The following is a 12,145-nucleotide window of genomic DNA, read 5'->3' as shown; positions in this document are numbered from 1 at the left end:
GGGCGGCCCGCGGGTGCGCGGGTGTGGGCGTGCCGGGGGCACCGCCGAGGCCGGCCATGCAGATGGAGGGGGCGGGACGCGGGCGCCGTGACTCGGAGCCCCGGAAGCGCGGAGAAACCCCGTATAAAAACTACTGGGGACCTTTCTCGGCCAGAACTACGAAAGCTCCGGAGACGGCRGCAGCCTGCGGCGACAGCGAGCGGGGCGGCCTCTTGGGCGGTGCGGGGCGGCCTCTCCGTCGGCGCGGGGCGGCCGCTGCCCCGGCGGGAGCGCGGAGAGCGGTGCAGGCAGCGGCGCTGCAGGTCCGGCACCTTCCCTTATCCTGCAGCACCACCTGGCTCCGGGGGGCTTTTTCTCCCCCCCACACTCCAATTTTATTTATTTATTTATTTAAATCTAATCAGTAGGTGTGTCCCCCCCTCTTCCCCGCTGGAAGGGACGCCCGCGGGGAACGGAGCGCGGGTGCCGGGTGCACGCAGCTGCTGACCGCAGGCTTTTCCTCCTCTTTTGCCAGGCGCGGAGGGAGAGGGGCCCCGGGGGGCCGGCGGGGAGCCGGAGCGGTGCCTGGATCCAGCCCGGGGAGGCGGCGGCCGCTCACCATGGCAGACGATGAGAAGGCCGGCGGTAGCCCCGGCGAGAGTTCCGCGGGCGGCGGCGAGAGCGCGCACTGCAACGTGCTGAGCTGGGAGCAAGTGCAGCGTCTGGACCGCATCCTCAGCGAAACCATCCCCATCCACGGCCGCGGGAACTTCCCCACACTGGCCATGCAGCCGCGCCAGATCGTCAAGGTGGTGCGGAGCCGGCTGGAAGAGAAGGGCATCGGCCTGCGGGACGTGCGGCTGAACGGCTCGGCCGCCAGCCACGTCCTCCACCAGGACAGCGGCCTGGGCTACAAGGACTTGGACCTCATCTTCTGCGCCGACCTCAAAGGAGAAGCCGAATTTCAGACTGTGAAGGACGTGGTCTTGGACTGCCTCTTGGATTTCTTACCCGAGGGAGTGAATAAGGAGAAGATCACGCCTCTCACCCTCAAGGTAAACCTGTCCTCTGCCCAGACGCCCGGAGAGAGCAGGTGTGAGCGCCTGCCTGCGGGGAGTGGGCACCTTCCCCGTGGGGATGGAGGGGTGCGCTTAGGGATGCAGCTCCCCCCCACCCTCCCGCGGCCCGCGGAAACCCTGAACGATTTTTTCACCCCACGTTTAAAACAGAGGAGGAGTTTGCAGTGAAGCGCCCTGACCGGGGCTCTTCGGGATTAATTAGCTTTTTCTCCCGTCCGGTTGATTTGCTGGGAGCGTTGCTTCTCACATGGGGTGTGCGCCAGGCGCTGCACATCTCTCTCCCAGTCCGGCTCGGCGGCAGCGCGGCGTGCCGGACCCGGTTCCCGGGTGCTGGGGGAGCGTGCTGGATTTAACACCTGCAAGAAGGGAACCCCGTCTGCAAGGCATGTTTCCATGTGTGCTAAGCGCCCCAGTGGGGGGGCATATTGCCCCCTCTAGAAGACACTTCGCCTGAGTTGATWAGGCTGAATGCCAAATGCCATTCAGATTTTTAGAGGGTATTTTTTTTTTTTAAATATGGGGCTGATTTGTGGAATCTGCACTGGTAGGATTGAGGGGAATAAACACTTGCTAACTTGTTTTTGTGGGGAGTAGAGAGAGATGTGAAAACTAATAAATAGGATTTCTTATCTGATTCTAGTAGTGACCTTTCGCATATAGGTGCAGGTATATTTGGCAGGTGTGCCATGGACTTAGTGTGTAGATGTATTTAGAAATGAGTGAAAGAAGCAGTGTTGCTRTATGCTTCCCTTGCGTGACACAGTCCCAGCAGAACACCCTTCCCTGTCATACCCTTGCAGTGACAGCATTTTGAGCTCTCACATTAAGCACTTGTTCTCTGGTTTGTATCTGCAGGCTACATGAAATATTTTATAAAGTGCAAGTATTGGGGGGGGGCGGGTGATTGGGAGGGGGTGAGCAATGTAGTGAGGGGAAACTTCTTGTGTCTTTGTCTTGATTTGCTCATTTTGTCTTTCTAATTATAGGAGGCTTATGTGCAGAAAATGGTAAAAGTCTGCAATGATTCAGACCGATGGAGTCTTATCTCCCTGTCCAACAACAGTGGCAAAAATGTGGAGCTGAAATTTGTGGACTCTCTGAGGCGGCAGTTTGAATTCAGTGTCGATTCCTTTCAAATCAAGCTGGACTCCCTGCTGCTTTTTTATGAGTGCTCAGAGAATCCGATGACTGAAACTTTTCACCCAACTATCATTGGTGAGAGCGTTTATGGGGATTTCCAGGAAGCCTTTGATCACCTCTGCAACAAGATAATTGCCACCAGAAACCCAGAAGAAATCAGAGGAGGTGGTCTTCTGAAATACTGCAACCTTTTGGTAAGGGGCTTTAGGGCAGCCTCCGAATCTGAGATTAAGTCCCTGCAGAGATACATGTGTTCGAGGTTTTTCATTGACTTCTCAGACATTGGCGAACAGCAGAGAAAGCTGGAGTCCTACTTGCAGAACCACTTTGTGGGATTAGAAGACCGCAAGTATGACTATCTCATGACCCTTCACGGTGTGGTGAATGAGAGCACAGTGTGCCTGATGGGACATGAGAGGAGACAGACTCTGAATCTGATCACCATGCTGGCCATCCGGGTCCTAGCCGAGCAAAATATCATCCCCAATGTGGCCAATGTCACCTGCTATTACCAGCCAGCCCCATACGTAGCGGATGCCAACTTCAGCAATTACTATATTGCCCAGGTTCAGACGGTGTTCCCTTGCCAGCAGCACACATACTCTACTTGGCTGCCCTGTAATTAAGGACCGAAATTAGTAGACCTGGTGGGGAAAACATTTTCTAAGATGTAGGAAGGGGCGACGGGTCCCTCTGAAATGGGGTGTTTTGTGCAATGGTGATCTGCTCTAGTTTTCAAGCTTGGGAAAAGCTTGTGGTTCTTCTAATAAATAATGGGAGCATGATCAAGAAAGAACCCCAAAATAATTGGATCCTACCCCAGAGCACAAGAGGCCTGTCATTAAAAGCAACCAGCTTCCCCTGAAATAAGTGAGGGAGGAATGCTTGATGACAATATGGGTTGGCAGTGTCTGCTCCCATAGCTTTGGCATAGAGAAGGTGGGAAAGCCTTATTTTCTTTTATTTTTATTCTTAMTCTAGAATGGGATCTGCAAAAGGGAGAATAAGAAAGAAACAAAACAACAAAAAAAACAACAAAAGAAAAAAACTTCACAAAAAACAATTCTATATATATTCAGGAGTTAAAAGTTAGAGGCATAAAGCAGAGATAAGCTGAATAAAATTGTATATTGGAATTACTGCATTTGGGGCTTGCAGCAAGTGCCGTCTATGGATTGACCATGTAGAATGTATAGCTTGCTTGACTAGAATGCTTTATCAGAAACAGCTTGCTCCAAATGAACAGTAGTGGATTGGTACAGTTATAAAAACAGAAATATGTACGATGACAAAGTCCATTATTTCCAGCTGTGTGCATGCCTCACATTTTAAAAATGTGAGAATGCTGGAAAACCAGCTGTGGCAAGAAGTGTATACTCAAGGACCAAAGATTTCACAAATAAGTTATCCAAGCAAAGAAGATACAGTAGAGTATATATATAAAAATATATATATAAAAATATATATATATGTAAAAGGAAGAAAGATGTTCCTATATTTGTACACACCAATAGTAATCAAAAGTGCCTGATGCCTTCATAAAATTTGAAGTGAGAAAAAAGATATAGTTTTGTGGTTTAACCATGCATTTTGTTTTATCAGGGACAAAAGGATTAAAAGAAAAGCAAACCAACCCATAAGCTTGTGAATAAGTGGTGGAGGAAATGCCCTATTTTTTTTTCATGGCAAATACCTGTATAGAGTTAATATTTTGTCAGTGTGCTATTATCCTAGGTATGTGTGTGTATGTGTGTATATATGTTTGTGTGTGTATATATGTATATGTTATTGGTGTATATCTATATATATACACACACAATATATATTARTGTGGTCTAGGAAAATGTAGCAATTAAGGAATGTTTAAATAAAGTACTACTTGTTTTCCAGTTTGCAACAGGATGTCATAGGACAGTGGGCACCTTGCAGTGAAATTTTAACCCACACCTGAGAAATTTGGAGTAAATGAACCAGTCAGGATTAAGGTGGGATTCAGATAATGTCTTTGGTTGCAAGAACGAGGATTACAGTAATTCAGTGGGTTGCTTGTGAGCCATAATAATTCCACAGATGGAGAAACATATGACTAGCTGATTTTTTTTAACTGTTTTGTACTGTAATGCCATTTTGACATTTAACCCACTAATGTTGTGACTGCATACCTCCATGATGTGTAATTCAGTGGAACGTGGATCAAAGATAGGTTTATTTAAACCCCCTGACAGCTAAAGAATATTGTATTAGTTGGTGATTTGAACACTAATTGTTAATATTTAAAGGAGTATTTTTAATAGAATGCATTATGCATTCCAGGACCACTAGAATTTAGCAAATGTGAAATGAACCCTTTTTAAGAGTGTTGCACGATTGCTTAAAATTATATTTTATATATATATTATATATATATATTTTTATGCAAATATTAAACATCTTTGATCTGGTTGTCACACTGCATTTACAATTTTAGTACTGTACTTTATTTAAATGGAATCACTTTACATTGGAACAATAACCATTCAYTTTCATTTCCTCTCCCGAAAGATCAGCAGGGGGGAAAAAAACCAACCTCCCCTGCTGTTTTCACTTCAGTGCCATCTCTGAAGGTGTTAAATTCTTTGTTGGGCTTTGAAAACCTAATGACTAAGTGACACTTGACTCTGATATTTTGCTTTTTCTTTCTGAGGGGAAAAATAAAAAAAGGAATTCAGGCTTTTGAAGGAAATCTGTCTGTGCCCTGTCTGGTCACAGGCACGGTGTGGTGTTGCAGTCAGGGGCAGAGAGAAAGGGGCAGGACTTGTGTCCTGGCAGTGTATTTTCCCTATGGAGCGAGTAAGGTACATCTATTTTTGTCGCTTTTTGTGCTTTTCACTCCGCAGGCACTTTAATAGGAACCCGATTTGTTTACTGAAGCACCTTCCCTGTGAGTCCTTCAGGAAACTTGAAAACTGGTCCAATGCCATTGCTGGCATTGACGTGCAGACCTTGTCCCCACCTTCCCTTCCKTCGGTGCTGGCTGCAGCCTCCCGCTGGCTCCTTGTCCCGGTGAGGTTCCCTCCCGCCCCCAGGAGGGTCTGCATTGGGTGCTCCTGGCCCCCTGGCTCTCCTTTCCTCCTGCTCCTGGTTTGCTAGGGGAAGGCTGGGGAAATAGGATCAGCTGGTAATGTGGTATGTCTTCTCTCCCACAACTATTTGCAGCAAATAAATGAGTCATCCCATCTTTAAAAGGGTTTGAGAATCTATAGCTGTGCCACAACCACAGAATGCTGATAATACATGACACAGTGTTGTTTTCCTTTGAAGGACCTTTTTTTTTTTGCTATTGCTTGAAAGAAAGTTTTGAATTACTTCCTCTCAGCTCAAATTTTATTGTGGGTTGGTTTTGGTTTTTTTTTTTTTTTTTTTTTTTTTTTTTTTTTTTTTTTTTTTTGATTGACAGCAGCTAGTTACCTTATAGTGCATACAGCAGGGCTCTGAGCTAAACTGCACCTTTTGGCATTTGCATTTTGATACATATATAATATGTTTTCATATATATTATATAGGTATTCCAGATCTGTTTTACATATGTTAATGATCAAGTGGTGGAACTGGTGGAGCTTTGTTTTGTTTGTGACTGGTTGCTTAAAATGTGCCTGGTGTTAGAGGTGGGAAGAAGGTATGAGTTCAGGCCAAGAGTAAAATAAGAACCCCTTTACAAAGTTGGTTTATTTCTGTGGTTTGCACACCTTTCCCTCCATAAAGTCTGACTTCTTTTTAACTGTTTTTTSCCCTCCTCTTCAGCACACTGGTACTTTTAAAGTTAATAACCGCGTTCTTGCTTTGTAGACTTCATCTGTCCCATCCAATCAGCTGTAAGGTTAGAGCTTGTGCTACAGGAGACAGTGCYTCTTTTAAAGAGCTGAACTGATTAAAGACATTGACCTGATTACAGTAAAACTGTTTGTGCCACAGCTGAATTTCCTGCTAACCAACAGGGCGCTAAACTTGGTTAAATGTAGCGATCGTGAAACAACCAAGAGCTTTTAAATGGGATTTTTTTCTTTTTTTCCCCCTTAGATGTAGCTGTCCTCCCAAATGCAAGAACATTTCTTCTAAAAATAGAAGGGCAATTAGAAGACCAAAAAGATGATATTTTTCTAGCTTCTCGTATTGCACTTAAAATATTTTTTATCTTGCACAAGGGCCTTCACACAAGTCCTCTAAACAGCTCTCATTAAATGCTTGGTTTGCATCACATCAGAAGCTCCTACCGGTTCAAAAAAGGCGCTTTTTTAAATTGAGAAAATGAAGTGTGTTAGATAAAACTGCACAGAAAAGGTAAAATTGTATTTGCATATTCAGCTCCTATTTGAATACATTCTTTTGTATGGTTTTCTTTATGCAGAGAATTTCACTTGCAAGAAAGAAAATCAGTGTACTGTTTTGCTGTTGTAATAGTGGTTTGCTAACAAAATAAATAGTAAAAAAAAAAAAAAAAAAGCCTGCAAATTTCAAGACAGCTTGGCTAAAGGCACTGCAGGCTCCTGCAGTCTGTAGGAGTCTGTGCAGATTTGCTTTCCCTCAAATTTCCTTACAACTGTTGCCTTCTGCAAGGCATCCTGTTGCAGCAAACTGCTCCTTGGATTGCTCTTTTGGAACATTTTGACTATAGGCTTTGTCACAGACAGAAAAAGAGCTGATGGAAAACAGACTCTAGAGGGAACAGATTGTGAATTTTGTTTACAGCATCCAATATTTGGATTTTTTTTGTAAATAAAAAGAAGTTATTTTTTTCTATTGATTTGTGTCTGCTGTCTTCCGTGTCTGAAATAGCTCTGGCCTGCTCCTACTGAATACCAAGTTCGCTTTCATTAAAAAAGGACAAGGGCAGCACTTTTCTGAGAAGACTAGCATTCGGCTGCCTTCTGATTGGASCACAGAACATTTTGAAAAGCCCTGCCTCATGCCAGCCGAATTTGGCTGKCTGTACTCAGCTGCAGAGGAACCTCCCCAGCCACTGCCAAAAATATGCACTCCAGCATTGGTCAAGCYGTGCAAATGGTCCGAAACAAGAAAACTGAAACAGCGCCATGGCAGCTCCACACCCTCACTGCCCCCCCAGTTTCGATTGCAGGAGCGGGGTTTTGTGATGKCTGTGATCTGTGCACCACAAACCACCGTGCTGGCAGTAATCTGGGGGTCCTGGTGCCCTTGAGATGTATTAGATAGGGGCTGATGTCTCCACCTTACTGTCTTGGTGGGTCCAGGGGCCAATGGTGTGCTGCTGGCTGGGCAGGAAGGTGGTGCCAGCTGTTGCTTGCAGGATGCTGCAGGTCCTGAAGCTTGGGGAGCTGCTGGGGAGAAGGGATGCACATGCCTGATTGATTCAGCTGCTGAATCAGTCCAGTTCTTCCTGAAGATTCAATGTTTACTCCTCTTCCCTGCCCTACAATGCTGCCCTTGTCAGCAGAGGTATTTTCTGTTYTCTGTGTTTACAGGAGAGATGCCTCAGTAATGAAAGCTAATTTCCTCAAAAAGCACTTCAAGGGAGTATAAAATATTAATTTACAATGCTTGTGGCAATACTTTTTCAACCAGTGCCTCAGACTGACCCAAATTTGAAAAACATTGGCTAAGACTCTGCAGTATGTAGCTCTTACTAGACTCATTCATACATGGTGCTGCTCTTGGAAGTCTCAGACTGGCTCAGTGGGAGCGTGAATATGGTTGTTGTAATGATGAGTGAACTTGTATTCCTCTGTGAAAAAAACAAACAAACAAGCTGGTGGGACTGCTCGTTTTTCCAGGCACAGGAGCAGCTCCCTTGTGGAATGCCGGGTGCCCTCTACACAGTAYCTCTTTTGAAATCAGCCTGGCCAGGAGGGGGTGATGCACTCAGCATCCCTGCTCATACAGCATCGCCTTTCCTCCCATGATGCTGCCAGAAAAGGGAGGGGCATGTGGCCTAACCTTTCCTCCTGTTAACTTGCTCAGTTAGAAAATATTTCAGGCAGTTTGACAAAGGCAACTACCCAAAGACACAGATGGAAACTGGGGGATTGGAAATCATCTAAATCCAAATGCCTTTGCTTGTCTCTCAGAATCCAAGCCCAGATGGATGCTCTTATGCTTTGGAGTGAGTTAATTCCCATTTCTCTGCTTAAATTTAGGGGGACTTTCTTGAGAGCCAGTTGATCCTCTTTCCCAAACTTAGGAGGAGTGTGATGAGGACACAGCCAACTGAATGCTCACTTTAAAGTGTTGTGTTTTTCAGGAGGGAGGAAGCGCTCAGTACTGAAGAGGAGGGAGGGTACAAACAAATTGGGACAGTGGGAATCACCTGAACAACAGCACAGTGGAAAGCTGGAGGACATGCTGATGGATTGTAGTAGGAGGGGAGAAACAGCTTAGTAGGAGAGAAGAAATAGCTCAAGTCTAACTTCTGCTCACCCTGCTAAAGTAAGTCAGATCAGAGAAGCTGTCACTTATCGAGATAAGTTACAGTCTGTGGTTTTCCTTGGCTGCAGCAGCACACAATTATTTTATTGCAAAAAAANAAAAAAAAAAAAAAAAAAAATGCAGGAACCCCTTTACCCAGGAATGAAGCTGAGTTTCTAGTTTTCATAGAATTATTTAGGTTGGAAACATCTTTAAAATCATCAAGTCCAGGCATTTATCCATCACCACCAAGTCCACCACTAAACCATCTACCTAAGTACTACATCTACATATCTTTAAATACCTCCAGAAATGGTGACTCCATCACTTCCTTGGGCAGCATGTTCCAATGCTTGACAACTTTTTTTGTGTAGAATTTTTTTCCTAATATCCAACCTAAACCTCTCCGGGTGCAACTTTAGGCCATTTGCTCTTGTCTGTGAAATATCTGCAGAGAGTTTTGTAAAAGTTGCATGCACCTTTTTTCCCAAGTGTTTGTGTGGACRTAGTCATGCTTTCCTGAAGCTGTCACAAAGCAACTTTGTCCCTTTTATTTATGTGTTTTTAGTAAAATTCAGAGCATGTGTCCATATCTACTTGGGTAAAGCACAGCTACAGGCTGTTGCATTGGAACTGGTGTGGTTTTGCAGCAATGCTTTGAATATCTATGCATGTGTGTCAGAAGCAGCTCTGTAGTGTGGCTCTTGTTTGCATGCAAGGATCAAAAGCGCAAAATCAAAATCTGTACTTAAGAGAATAAATACTCACCCTTCAAAACCCTGACAAGCCACCATGAACACTCATCTGCTACAAACTTACATAGCCTTAGGCTGTCCAGAGTGTTTGTTTTGTGAATGCACAATTTCACTATTTCATGTGGCTGTTGTACCAGGATGYGCAATGACAGTACTTGACAGAAAATTTTATATTTTGCATTGTTTGGGAAAAAACTGTTCTAAATACACACCTAAATATTGTGTGCACAACATGGATATTCTACATGGTAAAAGCATTCCTTAGATTCCCACAATGGCTTTGAGGGCATACATAAATTGCTGTTTTTCAAGAGGACATTATTCATAAACATACTTTTCCTTCCGTTGGACTTGGGGGTGAATAAGTTTTATGAGTGATAAACTCTCCTGAGTTTGTTTTTCCTTCTTGGAGAGAAATCCAGAACAGCCAGCAGTTTTAAAAAGTGAAACTCTGTATCTAACATACGGAGGGTCTCTTCTCAAGAGTTCCTCCCTTGAGAGTGTAGAACAGATTCCCTTCTAAAGTCACAGCTAAAGATGGTGTATGATGGATGTGCTTTGGAGACGAACAGCTTATCCTCGTCAATGTGCATATGTGGTCACCTCTCTGAACTTTGAACAAAGCAGATGAGTTGCACCTGGAACAGGAAGACAGGCATTCCTGAAGGATATACATAGCTCTGTAGCAATTTTCTCTCAGGGAATATGTTCCTTAGCAAATGTGTATTTGAAGAGGATTCACGTGTCTGCAATGGCCTTCTTTTTAACYGCGACTCCCTTCCCTGGCTTATTCACTCAATCCAAGACATCTGTGGAGTTCCTGCAGTACATTCTGATGTGGAAAAGTAATTGCAAGAAAGCCTTTCTGTAATCACAACCAATCTAYCCATGCTTTGAGGAAAGGATAAAGCCATAGTCCTTTTGGTTTTTAATCTTTTGTCCTTGAGTAATTTCTCATTATTTCATTTCTGCATTGCTGTTCTGTGCTTGCTTCTCTGTCGCCTTTTTATCCCGATTCTTGCAACAGAAGGAGGGACCAACACCACATGCTCCTCTTCAGGCTGTCAGTAATTCTGCTGGTCACTTGTGTTTGAGAGGCACTGATGTGAGGTCRGTGCTAAATGGGCCATTAGGTGAGGTTCAGCGAGAGGAGTGGAATGTCTCTGTGCAACCAGTTATCCTGGGTGTCCTGTGAATTGCTCTTCAGAAGTATTTCAATCCAAGCCGTCCACTTGCAGTTCTTTATGACCGGGGAGTTATTCATGCAGTCTTATACAGTTACTTCTTGAAGATCTCAAGAAGTGCAGAATAACAGTTAAATTAATTGGAAATTTAGCAAATCAGCAATTATTATTAAATAGGGGAAAATGCACTAGAAGGTACTTACTAAAAATGTCAGCATGCAAACTAGTAAGAGAAGCACTTCCTCAGCCTGAGGTCTTTTATTTGGATTTCAGCAGGCTGTTATACACCTTGCAAATCAGGCACTTGGATTTGGGTTAAATGACCCATTGAAGAAGCATTTGCATCTCTTGTTCCTCACCTCAGTCTTTGTTGTTTAGAAAGCAAGAAACACATGATCGTTGTGGTGCCATAAAGGTATAAACTATGACTTTACTGATTTATGTAAGTGCTGTTTATCAGTAAAACCCTATAAATGTCAACCAGTTGTGGAAGCAAAACCAAGAGTTTGGGCTTCCCTCTCACCAGATGTGAATGGTTCTTTTGCATTTTTTATGGATCTATAAAATTAAAAAGCACATTTTCTTTAGACTGAGCTTTTCAATATGCTTTCCATTTCTTATTAACCCTCTGTCACCATTCATGTCAAATATTAAAGGTGATATTTTCTTGTCTGTCAAAATCATTCTTGCCTGTTTTTGTTGCAGTCATGGACCCCCATGAGGTCACACAGAGGCATTTGTGCGGGGTGCTAGTCACTTTGGAAGCAGCATTCCCTTCGTTGCAGCCATCATAGCTCTTTATATATGCTACATTTCATAAAGTTATTAAAAAAGTCACAGAAGTTCCAAGAACTTGAAACTTAGCAGTTTTTATCCAAACCCAAGTCCAGAGAGCCGCAGGTCTGTTACCAGGGTCTTACAGATGCAACTTGCAACCTGTCATTCTCTGTCCCCAGGAAGAATATCTGTATGTGATGATTACAGCATCTACCTTGATCAGGGTATTGCTGCTGCTCTTTGAAGATGATGCATTTGGAGCAGAGCCTCTGCAGGGCTCCACTGATGGCCATCCCAAAGGTAATCTAATAAGAGAGAAAAAAGGGTTTCTGGTGCTGGGAGGAACTACTGTCAATCTGTCAGAGAAATGCACACATGATATTGGCTCAACACCGAGCATGGTACATTTGCTTTGTGGAGTTTTGTGAGGAGACATATTTGCCATAGATCACCTGGTGCATTACTTGCATTTTAGTTATCATGAGTGCACATTATTGACCAATGCACATAGAACTGCTCTTTAAACCCTGCTCTTTGACTGCTCAGACAGTATTCTCTACAGCAGAAAGGTGCCCAGCAGGTGCTGTCCACTGCTAAAAGCTCCATCTTTGGTGTCTGACGACATTTTCTTGATAGTCTTTCCTGTGGGATATGGATTTTTCATCATCACAGAAACACCCTCCGACAACAGTGGAACATCCATGAGTGACAGGAATGATGATGATGATATTCCAGCCAATGCATCAGACACCTGTGGGGTCAATAAACTTTTCCTTTGGCTTTAGCCAGTCACTGTGTGCAGCAGTAGCAGCTG

At 44.1% G+C, this 12,145-nt stretch overlaps 1 protein-coding gene across 3 annotated transcripts in view; it reads left to right on the top strand.

Moving 5' to 3' along the window:
* TENT5A (terminal nucleotidyltransferase 5A) overlaps positions 1-3,648 on the top strand; it is a 3,998-nt gene extending 350 nt beyond the window's left edge. The window contains exons 1-3 of one of the 3 annotated variants that reach the window (XM_057369474.1): positions 112-302; positions 515-1,034; positions 2,045-3,648. In XM_057369474.1, the coding sequence (XP_057225457.1) occupies positions 600-1,034; positions 2,045-2,824 (1,215 nt within the window). In that variant the 5' untranslated portion in view covers positions 112-302; positions 515-599 and the 3' untranslated portion in view covers positions 2,825-3,648. Of the gene's footprint in view, positions 1-111; positions 408-514; positions 1,035-2,044 lie in introns of those variants that run through there. The other 2 variants (XM_057369466.1, XM_057369484.1) reach the window with 2 other exon arrangements.
* Positions 3,649-12,145: the final 8,497 nt, after the last annotated feature.

Source organism: Malurus melanocephalus, unplaced genomic scaffold, assembly GCF_030028575.1.
Source record: "Malurus melanocephalus ecotype Western Australia unplaced genomic scaffold, MMel_1.1 scaffold_4, whole genome shotgun sequence".
Lineage (NCBI taxonomy): Eukaryota > Metazoa > Chordata > Aves > Passeriformes > Maluridae > Malurus > Malurus melanocephalus.
Note: the sequence above shows the minus strand (reverse complement) of the source record. Positions and strands in the feature narration are given on the sequence as shown.